This window comes from Bufo bufo, chromosome 4 (assembly GCF_905171765.1).
Source record: "Bufo bufo chromosome 4, aBufBuf1.1, whole genome shotgun sequence".
NCBI classification, from domain to species: domain Eukaryota; kingdom Metazoa; phylum Chordata; class Amphibia; order Anura; family Bufonidae; genus Bufo; species Bufo bufo.
The window spans coordinates 569293858-569312077 of NC_053392.1; the positions used below are offsets into that span (position 1 = coordinate 569293858).

The 18220-nt window shown below is 42.3% G+C and overlaps 1 protein-coding gene across 3 annotated transcripts in view; it reads left to right on the forward strand.

The window, feature by feature from the left end:
• The window catches only part of PRKCE (protein kinase C epsilon), a 442256-nt gene that overhangs the window by 334428 nt on the left and 89608 nt on the right, over positions 1 to 18220 (forward strand). For all 3 annotated transcript variants that reach the window (XM_040430321.1, XM_040430323.1, XM_040430324.1), the window contains one exon: positions 17465 to 17619. In XM_040430321.1, coding sequence (XP_040286255.1) covers positions 17465 to 17619 — 155 coding nt within the window. The remainder of the gene's footprint in view (positions 1 to 17464; positions 17620 to 18220) is intronic.

Consider the following 18220-nt stretch of genomic DNA (forward strand, 5'->3'; position numbering starts at 1 on the left):
AAACACTGACAAAATCACTGAAGTGTGATCTAGGGCTAAAAGGGGTCATCCAGTATTTTGATATTGATGGCTATCAATATCAGATCTGTAGGTGTCCAACACCTCACACCTCACCATTCACTTCAATGAGAGTAGCACTTCAGTTACCAATTCTGTCCACTACACAACATGGTAAATAGGGCGGGATACTACTTTTTAATGTGTCTCTATTAATAGGAAAGCGTAATAAACTAGACTTTCTTATACCTGTGAAAAAAATGCCAAATGGACACTTTTGCAAACTTTCTTGTGTCTTTTACTGAGGTTGAAGCTTCTTTTTGGCCACTGTGCCATAAAGCCTAGATTGAGTGATTGTTGCAGTGATGGTCGACCTTCTGAAAGTTTCTCTCAGCTGCAGAATGGATTTTTGGTGCTCAGCCAGATTGACCTTTGCTTCTTGGTCACCTCTCCTATCAAGGCCCTTTTTCTCCAATTAGTTTGGTGGGGCAGCTGGCTCTTGTTCCAAATGTCTTCAGTTTAAGAATTATGGAGGCCTCTCTCACTGGGATAGCCGCCATCTTTTCCCTCTGAAAAGAGGAATCCCAAAAGGGCAGTACCTTCGTGTTCGTCGCAACTGTTCTTCAGTCGCAGACTTAAAAACAAAGTCCAGGGATCTGGAGAATAGATTTCACAGGCTCTTGAAAAACTTCAGCGCAGCAGAACTTTTTTGTACCCTTCTCCAAATCTGTGCCTCCACACAATCCTGTCTCTGGGTTCTACAGGCAGTTCTTTCCTCCTCATGGCTTGGTTTTTGCTTGGATATGCATTGTCATTTGTGAGACCTTATATAGACAGGGCTGTGTCTTTCCAAATCATGTTCAATCAACTGACTTTACCACAGGTGGACTCCATCTCAAAGAGGAGCAAGAGAAATGGGAGGCTCTGGAGCTAAATTTCAAGTGTCATAGCAAAGAGTTTGAATACTTATGTACATGCTAGATTTTATTTTTTTCCTTTTTTAATAAATTTTAAAACATTTCTAAAATTCTGTTTTCACTTTCTCATTATGGGGTATTGAGTGCAGAGTGCAGTGGCGTCGCTACAGGGGGGCAAGGGGGGCCCCCCACAGGTCATTCTTTGCCCCCCCAGGTGCCCACCCCGCTGATTCGCTGCTGCGCCCGGCCGCCCGCACTACTGAGTGAGTGATTCACAAATCACAACACAGACAACATACACAGACTGTCTGTGACAGACATGACAGATGGGAGTGGGGGCAGTGTTCGGACCCAGCGGAGGCAGAGCGTTCGGGGGCGGGCACAGGCTGGGAGTGCGGCAGCCGCAGAGTTGACGTCACAGACTCACCGCGTAAAGCTGCGTGCCTGCCCGCCCGTGCGAACTCTTGCTTCTGTTCTGTTCTGCAGCCCAGCTCTGCTACTGCGTCTGCTAGTGTCAGTGAGCCTGTCTGTGCCCAGCCCAGGCCCCAGCTTCGGACAGGAGAGGTCCAGAGGAGGACTGTGTGTGGCAACTTCCCAAGAACTCTGCCTGGCCCTGCCCTGGCCGGACGGTCGGCCCCCAGGCAAGCTAAGAAGAAAACAAAGTAAGAATAAAAAGTTTTTTAAAAGTATGTACCCCCACTACCTCGCCTCATGGCCTGCCTGCTTGCGCCCAGCCCCTCCTCAACCCTGATACCCCTATAACTTAGGGGTTTTAGGGTACATTATACAGGGGTAATATAACTGAGGACCCCTGTATAATGTCCCCTGATAGCACTGAGTCCTCCTCAGTTATATTACCCTTGTATAATGTACCCTGATACCCCTTAGTTATAATATTACCCATAATGTCCCCTGATACCCCTCAGTTATATAACTGAGGGTAATCAGGGTACATTATACAGGGGGTAATATAATCCAGGGGTATCAGGGTACATTATACAGGGGGTAATATAACTTATATTACCACCGTATAATGCCTGATAGGCCTCCTGAGTAACTTATATTACCCTTGTATAATTATGTACCCGGATACCCCTTAGTTATATGATCCCGGCGGGGTCATATAACTAAGGGGTATCAGGGTACATTATTATACAGGGGTAATATAACTCAAGAGGCCTATCAGGCATTATACGGTGGTAATATACAGTCAGGTCCATAAATATTGGGACATCAACACAATTCAAAAAATTTTGGCTCAATACACCACCACAATGGATTTGAAATGAAACAAGATGTGCTTTAACTGTAGACTGTCAGCTTTAATTTGAGGGTATTTACATTCAAATCAGGTGAACGGTGCAGGAATTACAACTGTTTGCATATGTGCCTCCCACTTGTTAAGGAACCAAAAGTAATGGGACAGAATAATAATCATAAATCAAACTTTCACTTTCTAATACTTGGTTGCAAATCCTTTGCAGTCAATTACAGCCTGAAGTCTGGAACGCATAGACATCACCAGACACTGGGTTTCATCCCTGGTGATGTTCTGCCAGGCCTCTACTGCAACTGTCTTCAGTTCCTGCTTGTTCTTGGGGCATTTTCCCTTCAGTTTTGTCTTCAGCAAGTGAAATGCATGCTCAATCGGATTCAAGTCAGGTGATTGACTTGGCCATTGCATAACATTCCACTTCTTTCCCTTAAAAAACTCTTTGGTTGCTTTTACAGTATGCTTTGGGTCACTGTCCATCTGCACTGTGAAGCGCCGTCCAATGAGTTCTGAAGCATTTGGCTGAATATGAGCAGATAATATTGCCCGAAACACTTCAGAATTCACCCTGCTTCTTTTGTCAGCAGTCACATCATCAATAAATACAAGAGAACCAGTTCCATTGGCAGCCATACATGCCCACGCCATGACACTACCACCACCATGCTTCACTGATGAGGTGGTATGCTTAGGATCATGAGCAGTTCCTTTCCTTCTCCATACTCTTCTCTTCCCATCACTCTGGTACTAGTTGATCTTGGTCTCATCTGTCAATAGGATGTCGTTCCAGAACTGTGAAGGTTTTTTTAGATGTCGTTTGGCAAACTCTAATCTGGCCTTCCTGTTTTTGAGGCTCACCAATGGTTTACATCTTGTGGTGAACCCTCTGTATTCACTCTGGTGAAGTCTTCTCTTGAGTGTTGGCTTTGACACACATACACCTACCTCCTGGAGAGTGTTCTTGATCTGGCCAACTGTTGTGAAGGGTGTTTTTTTCACCAGGGAAAGAATTCTCCGGTCATCCACCACAGTCGTTTTCCGTGGTCTTCCAGGTCTTTTGGTGTTGCTGAGCTCACTGGTGCGTTCCTTCTTTTTAAGAATGTTCCGAACAGTTGATTTGGTCACGCCTAATGTTTTTGCTATTTCTCTGATGGGTTTGTTTTGTTTTTTTCAGCCTAATGATGGCTTGCTTCACTGATAGTGACAGCTCTTTGGATCTTATCTTGAGAGTTGACAGCAACAGATTCCAAATGCAAATAGCACACTTGAAATGAACTCTGGACCTTTTATCTGCTCATTGTAATTGGGATAATGAGGGAATAACACACACCTGGCCATGGAACAGCTGAGAAGCCAATTGTCCCATTACTTTTGGTTCCTTAACAAGTGGGAGGCACATATGCAAACTGTTGTAATTCCTGCACCGTTCACCTGATTTGGATGTAAATACCCTCAAATTAAAGCTGACAGTCTGCAGTTAAAGCACATCTTGTTCGTTTCATTTCAAATCCACTGTGGTGGTGTATAGAGCCAAAAATGTTAGAATTGTGTCGATGTGCCAATATTTATGGACCTGACTGTATAATATCATGACAACCATGAGTATACATTGTATATATGGTTTGATCTCCAGCATACTTCCATATGTCCCCCAGCTTTCCAAGAAAGCTGAAAGGCAAATCTGCAACTATGCAGGGAGGAATTTTCACTGCGTAACTGGACATATTAGCTATTCAGCTGTATATACTATAGATGGTACTATGTATATACTACAGCTCGTACTATGTATATACTACAGCTGGTACTATGGCTGGTGCAGTTACCTAATTTTGTGCTATTACTAACTAGTAGATTTCTTCCAACAAAATGGCCATGCTCACTGTGTAGACAAAAATTATCCGGACTAAATCCAGTCTAAGCATTCTGACTCATGTGCTCTAGCATCAGAAGAGAGGAGGGAGGGAGAGAAGACATATCTACAGCCTGAGAAAACAATACACTCCTTTACTGTTGTATTTTTCATGGTCTGCAAATGTGATATCTGATGAAACAAGACCAAATAACAAAGACACATAAAGAGATTATGTTAGAATTAGTTGGCTGTTCTTTTTTGGGGTTTTAATTCTGGCTTTAGTGGCCCTTTGAGAGCCACATGTTGGAAGCCACAGCTCTAATCACCAAAATGATGAAATACCTGTCCACGTGTGTGTATGTACTGTATGTATCTGTGCACACTGCTACTGACCTTGTTACGATCACATGTCACACACGTGTTTATCTCATATCTGTTAATCTAAATGATTCAATTACATGGAGTCCTGATCAATGTCACAGGGTTTCATCAACATCTTTGTAATAAAAAAAACAAAAAAAAACCATCAAAGCCGTGCTTTCAGTCGTGTTTATCCTCCATGCCTTCTTCCCACTTATAAACAGCAAAATCTCCAATATGGTTCATGTTCATCTAAACAGAGCGAGCTGGCAGGACTGTGTGTACTACATGACTAATGAGATAACTCATCAATCTCTGCAGAGGTTGTGACTGCCACATCCTCCCATTATCCCAACCATTACTTGCCAAAATACTGAGGCACGGCTACAGGGAGATGTTTTGGATAAAACGGCTGCATAAGATTCGCAGGGCTGGACCAGATCTAAAAAGCACAATGTCACCTCCTGCTTATATTACTGAAAAATATAATTGCTTGGTTACTCAGTTATACCCCTCACTACTCAGACCCCCGACCAGATCAAGTTAAAAAAAATCAGAAGAACAGACCCCTCTGTTGACCTCTCACACACTCACTACATACACTACGCATAAACCCTACACTAGAAAAACTCTAGATGCATATCTTACAGTCACACACTACTTACTACATACAATTAGCAAGCATCCCAGAGCTCCCCATGTGCCTCCAGTGCACTAGAGGCTGCTCCACCATGCCTCTCCTTGACCAATCCAACTCTCACGTTGACCAATCCCATGTCTCTTTCTCAAAGACTGATTCCTATGTTTCCTTATTCTTATATTCTGCTCCCCAATGCTCCCCCCTTTCTCACATACTTCTCTTCATGTGCCTCCCTTTTTCACATGTTGCTCCGCAATGCTCCCTCCTTTCTCACATACTTCTCCCCATGTGCCCCCCTTTCTCACATGTTGATCCCCATGCTCCTCACTATCTCACATACTTCTCCCCATGTGCCCCCCTTTCTCACATGCTGATCCCCATGCTCCTCACTATCTCACATACTTCTCCCCATGTGCCCCCTTTCTCACATGCTGATCCCCATGCTCCTCACTACCTCACATACTTCTCCCCATGTGCCCCCCTTTCTCACATGCTGATCCCCATGCTCCTCACTATCTCATGTACTTCTCCCCATGTTCCCCCCTTTCTCACATACTGCTCCCCATGCTCCTCACTATCTCATGTACTTCTCCCCATGTTCCCCCCTTTCTCACATACTGCTCCCCATGCTCCTCACTATCTCATGTACTTCTCCACATGTTCCCCCCTTTCTCACATGCTGATCCCCATGCTCCTCACTATCTCATGTACTTCTCCCCATGTTCCCCCCTTTCTCACATACTGCTCCCCATGCTCCTCACTATCTCATGTACTTCTCCCCATGTTCCCCCCTTTCTCACATGCTGATCCCCATGCTCCTCACTATCTCATGTACTTCTCCCCATGTTCCCCCCTTTCTCACATACTGATCCCCATGCTCCTCACTATCTCATGTACTTCTCCCCATGTTCCCCCCTTTCTCACATACTGCTCCCCATGCTCCTCACTATCTCACATACTTCTCCCCATGTTCCCCCCTTTCTCACATTCTGCTCCCCATGCTCCTCACTTTCTCACATACTCCTCCTCATGTGCCTCCCTTTCTCACATTCTGCTCCCCATGCGCCTCACTATCTCACATACTTCTCCTCATGTGCCTCCCTTTCTCACATGCTGCTCTCCATACTCCCCCCTTTCTTCTGGGTAGGAGGTGCTGGACATTGTTAGGGGTGGGGCTGGACCTGTGGCAGAGGAAGGAGAAGTGGATCATGGGTTTGGTTGGATACAGGAACATGAAGTTCTACATACAGGATGGAAACCAACCAGAGTGACTGGTTTACATGGTAAACATGGGTCAGGAGAAGATGTACTGTACGTGAGCAAACCTGTTAAAGACCATAGTAATATTAGACTATAGTAATGTCAGACAACGTCTCATTCACATGATAAGCCCATGGATGAAGCTTTTATAGTGGCATATGGAATCCCCACAGCTTCTTAGTATTAAATATGTGTGCCACCATATTGTGCCTTGTGGCACATATGTTCCGTATTGCCATCAAATTTCAAAATCAGGCAGAAAGAAAATGAAATCGGAGGCCTAGGGTCCCTTATACCTTATGTCCCTATAGACTTGTATCCGTGTCATATTGTGGCTCTATATGACTTGGGACTTGTACAGAGCCATGATACAGCCGTAATATTAGATTATAAAACTCACTGTATTATGGGGGATTATAACTAGGTTGGCGCTACCTGAATAATGGGAGATAAACCAGTATAAATCATAATCTATAAGCATTAGAGCATTCGACGATGAGTGGTAATCCATGTATGGAGAGGATATTGGGTTCAGCCAAAGGCCTTCTTTGTTGAGCAGGTAAAACAAACCACTGGGGACAAAAGGTGAAGTCGTTAGAAATGTGCCCGGGGTGTAGCATTCCTGTTGACTGATACAGTAGTAGACCTGGCTACTCTGGCGTTCATTCAGAAACAATGGAAATCCGTTTGAAACCACCAATGTTTAGACTCAGGATGAAGAGATGAGTTTGCTTTATGCTTGTAGTAATAAGTACATATAGTAACAATACAATCCATTATACCTAATAATTTAGAGCTGTCATTACAGGCAGTTATTATGTGGACAGATAGGTGTCATTGTGCTACTTATAATAGGACTGCGGACAGATATCAAACTCCTTTAGCCTTGGCAGGGGCATACTCATATTGCTCATATATCTCCCCCTGCTGACCAATGCACTTTTTATGGCCAGCCAATAGACATGGTGGGAAATATCTTTACTATGACAACGTTAACTTCTATACTACTGATTATTAAACCAAAATTGAAGAGGTCTTTCAGGACTTTGATACTAATGGCCTATCATTAGGATAGGCCATCAGTATCAAACCAGTGTGGGAGTCTGATGACCGGCACCTTCACAATCGGCTCACTGAGGGGCTGTGGCGAGCACTGTGTCCCTTTAATTGTTTATCAGGCACAGCATTGTGGTGGCATTGCAGCCTACCATTCACTTGCAAGATGTGCAGTACCAGGAGTGGCCACTAGACTTTGTATAGAACTGTGCTCTCTTGGAAAGCCCCTTTAAATTTGGGGCCAGATACAGTATGACCAGTTTTAACCCTCTAATGCTACAACTCCATGGCAACACTGCGTCCCCCTTAAGTTGAAGCAAAATAGTGGATTTATCATGTCTCCTGTGGAACCTTTGTTCCCTACAAGTGAAAAAGCTACTGGTGCAACATGGTCGGAATTCTAGTGCAACTTCTTCCCCATAGAAAAATATTGAAGTTGCATCACATTAATGCCTCAATTTTATTGTGATTGGATGTCGTCTTGGAGCCCTAGCTTTAAAGGTGACGCCCAGCCTTTACTGAGTGATGATCTATCCTGATAAGCACGGGTCTGACACCCCACACCCCTGTTGAGCAGCTGTTGATAGCCTGTCCTGAAGATAGTCATTGCTTAGTAAAAACTGGTCTTTAATTGACCTAAAAAAAAATGTTACTCAAACTTTTTCTTTGCTTTTTAAAGGGGTTGTACAGCTTAAAAAATTAACTCTTCATGACTATCTATTACAGTCGATATAAAAAGTCTACACACCCCTGTTAAAATGTCAGGTTTCTGTGATATAAAAAAATGAGACAAAGATAAATAATTTCAGAACTTTTTCCACCTTAAGGCCTCATGCACACGACCGTTGTGTGCATCCGTGGCCGTTGTGCCGTTTTCAGTTTTTTTTTCCGGACCCATTGAGTTTCAAATCGGAAAATGCACCGTTTTGCAGCCGCATCCGTGATCCGTGTTTCCTGTCCGTCAAAAAAATATGACCTGTACTATTTTTTTGACGGACAACGGTTCATGGACCCATTCAAGTCAATGGGTCCGTGAAAGAACACGGATGCACACAAGATTGGCATCCGCGTCCGTGATCCGTGGCCGTAGGTTACTTTCATACAGACGGATCCGAAGATCCGTCTGCATAAAAGCTTTTTCAGAGATGAGTTTTCACTTTGTGAAAACTCATATCCGACAGTATATTCTAACACAGAGGCGTTCCCATAGTGATGGGGACGCTTCTAGTTAGAATATACTACGAACTGTGTACATGACTGCCCCCTGCTGCCTGGCAGCACCCGATCTCTTACAGGGGGCTGTGATCCGCACAATTAACCCCTCAGGTGCTGCACCTGAGGGGTTAATTGTGCATATCATAGCCCCCTATAAGAGATCAGGGGCTGCCAGGCAGCAGGGGGCAGACCCCCCTCCCTCCCCAGTTTTATTTTCATTGGTGGCACAGTGTGCGCCCCCCCCCCCCCGGACCCCCCTCTCTTCGTCTATTGTATTATTTTCATTGGTGGCACAGTGTGCGGCCCCTCCTCCCTCCCTCTATTGTATTATTTTCATTGGTGGCACAGTGTGCGCCCCCCCTCCCTCAGTCTATTGTATTATTTTCATTGGTGGCACAGTGTGCGGCCCCCCCCCCCCTGGCCCCCCCTCCCTCTATTGTATTATTTTCATTGGTGGCACAGTGTGCGGCCTCCCCTTACTTAGCAATATTAGAAGCATCATACTTACCTGCTGCGCTGTCTGTGACCGGCCGGGAGCTCCTCCTACTGGTAAGTGACAGATCATTAAGCAATGCGCCGCACAGACCTGTCACTTACCAGTAGGAGGAGCTTCCGGACGATCACAGACAGCGCAGCAGGTAAGTATGATGCTTCTAATATTGCTAAGTAACCATGGCAACCAGGACTGCAGTAGCGTGGGAACGCCTCTGTGTTAGAATATACTGTCGGATCTGAGTTTCACGAATTAACTCATATCCGACAGTATATTCTAACATAGAGGCGTTCCCATGGTGATGGGGACGCTTCAAGTTAAAATATACCATCGGATTGGAGAAAACTCTGATCCGATGGTATAATAGGGACTCCTGACTTTACATTGAAAGTCAATGGGGGATGGATCCATTTGAAATTGCACCATATTGTGTCAATGTCAAACGGATCCGTCCCCATTGACTTGCATTGTAATTCAGGACGGATCCGTTTGGCTCCGCACGGCCAGGCGGACACCAAAACTTTTTTTTCATGTTCGTGGAAGACCCACGGATGAAAAAACGGTCACGGATCACGGACCAACGGAACCCCGTTTTGCGGACCGTGAAAAAATACTGTCGTGTGCATGAGGCCTTAATGTGACCTATAAACTGTACCACTCAATTGAAAAACAAACTGAAATCTTTTAGGTAAAAGGGAAGAAAAAATATAAAAACCAAATACTATGGTTGCATGAGTGTGCACACCCTTAAACTAATACTTTGTTGAAGCACCTTTTGATTTTATTACAACATTACAGTCTCTTTGGGTATGAGTCTATCAGCATGGCACATTTTGACTTGGCAAGATTTGCCCACTCTTCTTTGCAAAAACACTCCAAATCTGTCAGATTGCGAGGGCATCTCCTGTGCACAGCCCTCTTCAGATCACCCCACAGATTTTCAATCGGATTCAGGTCTGGGCTCTGGCTGGGCCATTCCAAAACTTTAATCTTCTTCTTGTGAAGCCATTGCTTTGTTGATTTGGATGTATGCTTTGGGTCGTTGTCATGCTGAAAGATGAAGTTCCTCTTCATGTTCAGCTTTCTAGCAGAAGCCAGAAGGTTTTGTGCCAATATTGACTGGTATTTGGAACTGTTCATAATTCCCTCTAGCTTAACTAAGGCCCCAGTTCCAGCTGAAGAAAAATAGCCCAAAGCATGATGCTGCCACCACCATGCTTCACTGTGGGTGTGGTGTTCTTTTGGTGATGTGCTGTGGTGTTTTTGGGCCAAACATATCTTTTGGAATTATGGCCAAAAAGTTCAACCTTGGTTTCATCAGACCATAACACCTTTTCCCACATGTTTTTGGGAGACTTCAGAAGTGTTTTTGCAACATGTAGCCTTGCTTGGATGTTTTTCTTCGTAAGAAAAGGCTTTCGTCTTGCCACTCTACCCCATAGCCCCGACATATGAAGAACACGGGAGATTGTTGTCACATGTGCCACACAGCCAGTACTTGCCAGATATTCCTGCAGCTCCTTTAATGTTGCTGTTGGCCTCTTGGTAGCCTCCCAGACCAGTTTTCTTCTCGTCTTTTCATCAATTTTGGAGGGACGTCCAGTTCTTGGTAATGTCACCGATGTGCCATATTTTCTCCACTTGATGATGACTGTCTTCACTGTGTTCCATGGTATATCTAATGCCTTGGAAATTATTTTGTACCCTTCTTCTGACTGATACCTTTTAACAATGAGATCCCTCGGATGCTTTGGAAGCTCTCTGTGGACCATGTCTTTTGCTGTGGGATGCAACTAAGAAAATTTCAGGAAAGACCAACTGGAGCAGCTGAACTTTATTTGGGGTTAATCAGAGGCACTTTAAATGATGGCCGGTGTATGCTGACTCCTATTTAACATGATTTTGAATGTAATTGCTTAATTATGAACACAGCTACATCCCCAGTTATAAGGGGGTGTGCACACTTACGCAACCACATTATTTTCTTTTTTTTTGTTTTCTTCCCTCCACCTAAAAGATTTCAGCTTGTTTTTCAATTGAGTTGTACAGTTTATAGGTCACATTAAAGGTGGAAAAAGTTCTGAAATGATTTATCTTTGTCTCATTTTTTTTACATCACAGAAACCTGACATTTTAACAGTGGTGTGTAGACTTTTTATATCCACTGTATATATAGTATATGGCCAGCAATGTTCTTTCCCCCAGCTGCTGAATCCTCCTGCAGGCAGTATATCCCAGCCAATCCAACACAGATGGTAAATTTTTTTCCCTGAGTCCTGCTTTATGGCACAGCATTGAAGACATGCCAGTCATACAGGTACATCAATGCTGCAGCCAATAGCTCCTCAGTATGTTCAACATGTGACTACTTGGCAGTTATTGGTTCACGTCATTGCCAAGGGGGGAGCAGCAGTCCATTAGTGCTGGATCATCTAGGGATTTAACACTTGGGTATGTGTTTTTTGTTGTTTTAGCAATTATACAGCTGCCAGAAATCATCTTTGATGAACCAACACTTCTACACTCACCTAAAGAATTATTAGGAACACCTGTTCTATTTCTCATTAATGCAATTATCTAGTCAACCAATCACATGGCAGTTGCTTCAATGCATTTAGGGGGGTGGTCCTGGTCAAGACAATCTCCTGAACTCCAAACTGAATGTCAGAATGGGAAAGAAAGGTGATTTAAGCAATTTTGAGCGTGGCATGGTTGTGGGTGCCAGACGGGCCGGTCTGAGTATTTCACAATCTCCTCAGTTACTGGGATTTTCACGCACAACCATTTCTAGGGTTTACAAAGAATGGCGTGAAAAGGGAAAAACATCCAGTATGCGGCAGTCCTGTGGGCAAAAATGCCTTGTGGATGCTAGAGGTCAGAGGAGAATGGGCCGACTGATTCAAGCTGATAGAAGAGCAACGTTGACTGAAATAACCACTCGTTACAACCGAGGTATGCAGCAAAGCATTTGTGAAGCCACAACACGTACAACCTTGAGGCGGATGGGCTACAACAGCAGAAGACCCCACCGGGTACCACTCATCTCCACTACAAATAGGAAAAAGAGGCTACAATTTGCACGAGCTCACCAAAATTGGACTGTTGAAGAATGGAAAAATGTTGCCTGGTCTGATGAGTCTCGATTTCTGTTGAGACATTCAAATGGTAGAGTCCGAATTTGGCGTAAACAGAATGAGAACATGTATCCATCCTTTGATGGCTACTTCCAGCAGGATAATGCACCATGTCACAAAGCTCGAATCATTTCAAATTGGTTTCTTGAACATGACAATGAGTCACTGTACTAAAATGGCCCCCACAGTCACCAGATCTCAACCCAATAGAGCATCTTTGGGATGTGGTGGAACGGGAGCTTCGTGCCCTGGATGTGCATCCCTCAAATCTCCATCAACTGCAAGATGCTATCCTATCAATATGGGCCAACATTTCTAAAGAATGCTATCAGCACCTTGTTGAATCAATGCCACGTAGAATTAAGGCAGTTCTGAAGGCAAAAGGGGGTCCAACACCGTATTAGTATGGTGTTCCTAATAATTCTTTAGGTGAGTGTATATTATAAAAGTAAAAATGAGCAGTAAATACCTCAAAGCACCATCCTTATCCTTTGTTGCAGTCGCCATTTTTGCAAAAGTGAAAATCTATCACGACGTTAATCCAAAAGGTGACATCCAATACGGCTGCATTTCCACTTCAAAAATGGCTGCAGCGATAAAACAGAAAGGTGGAGATATCTCTGAAAGGTTAAACTAAGAACCAAACTTTGACCACTGCTTTTCCGTCTGATTTCCCAATATAAGACCATTTTTAAGTTTTTGGGGGAAATTTCATTAAACACAACATTACCATCAAATTATTTGCCTGCATAATCTACCGGTATATATATATTTTTTTATAGGATGTTAATTTAATATATTGTTTGTTACAAAAAAAAAATGGTGGATTGTATTTTGGATATCATTTTTGGATATAATTCTTAAAGGTCACTCCATGTCTTCTATTTCCCATCCTGGCTTTTTAATTTCCTCTCTGTTTGGACTTTTAGCACAACAGACATTCTAACTTCACACCCCCAGAGAAGTGACTCAATTAGAACATCACACATTTCACTAATTAATCCAGTGCTCTTCCATGGACATCTATATAGGCTATCAAAAGAAGAATGGAGCTGTCATACTGTTATCCTAATTCTACACCTACTATTATACTAACAGATGGCATCTTTCCCTCACATCAGCAGTGAACTAAAAATGCAACCCCTATCTATATGGCAGTTTTATCTTTCTGGGCTGACTGCTACACAATGGCGAGATTTAGAATTTAATTTACAATGGTATAGTACTGTAAAAGTAAAAGAAAAAAATTCTAAAACCAATTTTTTTCTATGAATGAAAAAATACCACTTTCTAAAAGAGGTGTCCATTTAAGGAATTGCTTAAACAGCACCTACTACTACCCATTACTGGAATCATACCTATTCACTTGGTGTGCTGATAATTTTCATGACTAGCCTTTAAAAATTAGAGTTGTAATCTGATTGGTAGGCGTTAGAAGTTGCTCATGGGAGGGATTCTTGTCCTGTGTATTGCAGAGCTGCTACTTATGTAATTCTCTTATATATTAGTTTAGGGTCACCCTAGGTTGAAGTGTCAATTTAAATGTGTGTGGCCCTTATGGGATGTACATAGGATAAAACTGGAACTCAAGACACATTATAAACGACTATGACTAAAGCATGTGATCTTGTATCTTGCCAAGATTGTGCAAATCTAGCCAGGGAGCTAAGTGTTGTTTTCTTTGAGCTGTTATTCCTTCATGGTGTTGGCATGGCTTGGTATTTTATGTAATTGCACAAGTCTGCTAAAGCATGGGAACAGTTGTCAGCTTTGAACTGCTTCTTCCATGTGTTTACTTATGAAGTGCACTCCAGTCTTGGGAGAATAAATATACTGTACATGTGTGAGTTGCAGATCATCTGAGATTTCTCTTGCCACTCCACATTTCCCATCATAGAGTTTTTCATATCCTGCTGTAGCACCGTATCAGCGTTCCCGTATGATTCAGGAGATTTTGTAGAGGACAAGTGTAGACTCAGCTTAGTGCGGATGTTGAGTCAAAGGGAATGTGTCACCTATAAATTATTTCTGCTGGTTAAAACCAGATAGTGACCCATATTATTTTTTTCGAATCTGTTTTTATTTTCTGATTGTATATTTTTTATCCTATGTCCCGAACATGATTATGGTGGGCGGCTATATTGCCCGAGCTGTTCTTGACAGCATTTAGAGATATGCTTTACAGCAGCCACCATGGGCCATACACACAATAGTCTAGAGGGGTTCTTTGACTTCTAAGGGAGAGTTTTCTTGTGACTTGTGCAGAGGTCATTGTACAGGGAGGGGAAGTAAATAAGCTGTGACTATCAACTATTGTCTATGGTGGATCCTGTGTATATAGGGGATATCTGCTTTTGTAATCCTTCCTGTGGTAATCAGATTTCTGCTGAAAAGTGATCTGAACAAAGCAAGAAGTGTTGCCTAATATTTGCCCTAGTGGCCAGTGGTCAAACTGCCAGATTTATATATATATATATATATATATATATATATATATATATATATATATAAATAGTGACATGAAAAATTAAATATAACATCAATAAAAATTCTGTAAAAATGTTTAATCTAAAAACTTCATTTAAACAATAGGTTCATTTTTATGACACATTCCCTTTAAAGGAAAACTCAACCAAGTTAGCAGTTCATGTGAGGATCTTTTTGGGCCTTCTTCCTGATGACAATACTTCTTGTCACCAATGCCTGACCAACTTTCTGTCTTGTACTATGTATGTGACACCCATGTACATGACACGTAGCTAAAAGCTCTTGGGCCCTGGTGCAAGAGTTCAGCTTGGGCCCCCCTTCCCTCAGTGCTTTGTGGCCGGGGCAGGGAAGACCATCACCCTCACGCTGCCCAAGACAAAAATTGAAACGGCACCCCCACCAATGCCAAATTTGACATAACCGCTTCCCTCCAGCCAGAGGTATAACTTGACCAGCACTTTCAATAATACCGGTTTCTTCTTATGTGCGACAAGGGTCCTTGGGCCCCCTCAGGCTCCTGGGCCCAGTAGCGACTGCTACCTCTGCACCCCCTATGGCTACGCCCTTGCATGACACCCATACATTTCTACTGTCTATTAGGGCACACTGAGGGACTAAAGTAATGGGTTTTATGCCTCACAATTATTTGTGGGTTCCTGGAGATATAAAGGGGTTCCTATGACCTGTTCAGTACCAAGAAACACTTAAAGGGACACCATTCAGTAAGGAGTGTTTTTTAAACTCAACATTTATAGAAAACTATTTTTTTTATAAATTTTTAGTTTTTCTATTTCATTGTGGGACTACTATGCCATTGAAAATTAAATACAAACATTGTCCTTTTGTAGCAGTCAGCACAGAGAGAGAAAGTTCCTATATACTGTAGATAATCCATTGTCAAATTACTGCTGCTGTCAGGGGGAAATTTTATCTGAAGGGTAATCCTAATAATAATTGTAGGTGTGGAGTTGGGATAATAGTTTTCTCTTGATAGTCCTAGATAAAGATGCCCACGGAAGAATGTTGCATTGATGAGTATGATTTGTGATGCCCTAATTGAGTCACTACAGGGGCGGTTCTCAGGTCCCAGTGATGGTCTGACTGAGAGAGTTAAGTGAGACTGTCTACTGTGTTAAAAGTCTAAACAAAGAGGAAGTTAAAAGGTCCAGGACAGGAAGTAGAATACATGGAGTATCTTTAAAAATTGTATCCAGAAAACCATCCACCCACCACTTGTAAAAAAAAAACAATTTACAGGCTGTTAGTACAGTATGTAATAAAAAAATTTTTTTAATGCAAGTGTACCGTTAGCTGTTTTTTACTTGGGTTTCTCCATGTCTGCATCTTCCCGTATTATTTCAGATGATTTGTGACTGTATGAACACTTGCACTGAATTTGTGTCATGAACCCCCTGGTGAGAGCTGCCAATATGGAGTATTTGAAACTGGGCCTAGATATTAGATTTTTAGTCCGTTTACTGTTATTTCTGTATCCCACTGGATGAAACAATAGAATTGGTTAGAGCTCTACTATCACTGTCATACTCACACATAGTTGGACTGTCTACATAGACACAGCAGTCATTAGCAAATGGTCCAACATTGGATTTCACCTATGAACGGATGCGAACGTCTGCATTATCGGAGCGGATCCGTCTGATGAAACATCAGACGGATCCGCTCCGAATGCTAGTGTGAAAGTAGCCGGTTTCCACCAAAACTGTAACATTGCCATATATCAGAAATCAGTGAAAAAGTCAATGCTTTTTTTAAATGTTTCATTTAACTTTCAGAGGTATGGGCAATTAGGCATTATTTTTGCAAAATTGACTACATGAAGTGCAGCCATATTGTCACTTTTGAATAAGCTATTTGCAAAATTACAGTTTAACCATCAGTTTTCAAGTTATTTATAAAGTTGTCACTTTTCCAAAATATCCATTACAATGAAAGTATAAAAATTGCACACCGAATTGTCAAACTTTGGTTTCTCCATTATGATTTGCTAATATACGGCCATTTTTACATTTTGAGGTTTATCTAAATAAAATGTAACTGCTGTGTAAGTGAAAAGTTCTACTACTGGGCTTATGTTGCCAATAGGGTTAAAGAGTCTGTCAACAGGATCAACCCTATTAAACTAGTTGTATTGCCTGGTAGGGTAGATCATGCTGATGAATATATTACTTTTCTCTGTAGCTTGCAGCATTGCTGAGTTATGTAGACTACTATTTTTATTCAAATTAGGAATTTGGAGCACCGAGGGGCCGGCTGTGGCACTTCAAGCACCTCTACAGCTACGCCCCTAGTGCTCACTACACTCCTGTCTCTCTTTTGATTGACAGCGTTAGACATCACGTCTAGTGCTTTATTCTCACGCCTGCGCTGTTGAGCATAAACTTGGCACTTGCGCCCTCCATCTTCTCCTGCTTACTGAGCAGCGCAGGTGCCAACGATATTATTCAGAAGTCAGAGAGACAGACACAGAGGAGAAACGTTTCCAGGTGTAATGTAAAGTGCTCTATACATTGCATGGTAATTCTTTTCGTTGGATAATCCCTTTAATTTCTGTAATAAGAGCACTTCTTGGTAGACAGGGAACTACTGGATCTGTTTTTAGGGTAAATGCTTTTGATTTGTTCAGAGTTACATTGAATATGAATGTTTTAATATGTTTTTAAACCTTTTAATAAATAAAAAGTGTAAAACATAAACGTTTCAGACTATCTGTAAAAACAAGAGGCAAAAAATTTGAAATAATATATTTTTTTTTCTTTTAGGATCGTCTCTTTTTCGTCATGGAGTATGTAAATGGTGGAGACTTGATGTTCCAGATCCAGCGTTCACGAAAATTTGATGAGCCTCGGTCACGATTTTATGCTGCAGAAGTAACCTCCGCTCTCATGTTCCTTCATCAACATGGGGTCATATACAGGTACAAAGCTAGTACAGCTTTCTTTTTTGCTACTTTTTTGTTCACTAGTAGACCATAGACAAAGGTGCAAGAACAAGAAAGGGAGCAGCATTGTGGACAAGTTACTGAGGAGTTCTGGTCTGATAAATTTTTTACTAAGAAGATATAGCTGGATTCTCTTCAGGTTCAACATGTTGCCTTCTCAAACTGCTGGTTGGCACCTCCACAGATCAGATACTGACAACCTATTCAGAGGAAAGGTCATCAGTAAGAGTCTTGTAAACCCCCTTTAAATTATACACTGCCTGTCCAAAAAAAAAAGTCGCCACCTGGATTTAACTAAGCAAATAGTTATGAGCCTCCTATTGGATAATTACTGCATGGGCGATTATCTTTCAGCTGGCAACAAGTTATTTAACCCCAACTGGTGCAATGAGTTGCTTCTCATTTCTTAAACAACCATGTCGAAAGACACATCTCGTGATCGTGGAAAAGTTGTTAGTCTGTTTGAGAAGGGTCAAATCATTGGCATGCATCAAGCAGAGAAAACATCTAAGGAGATTGCAGAAACTACTAAAATTGGGTTAAGAACTGTCCAATGCATTATTAAAAACTGGAAGGA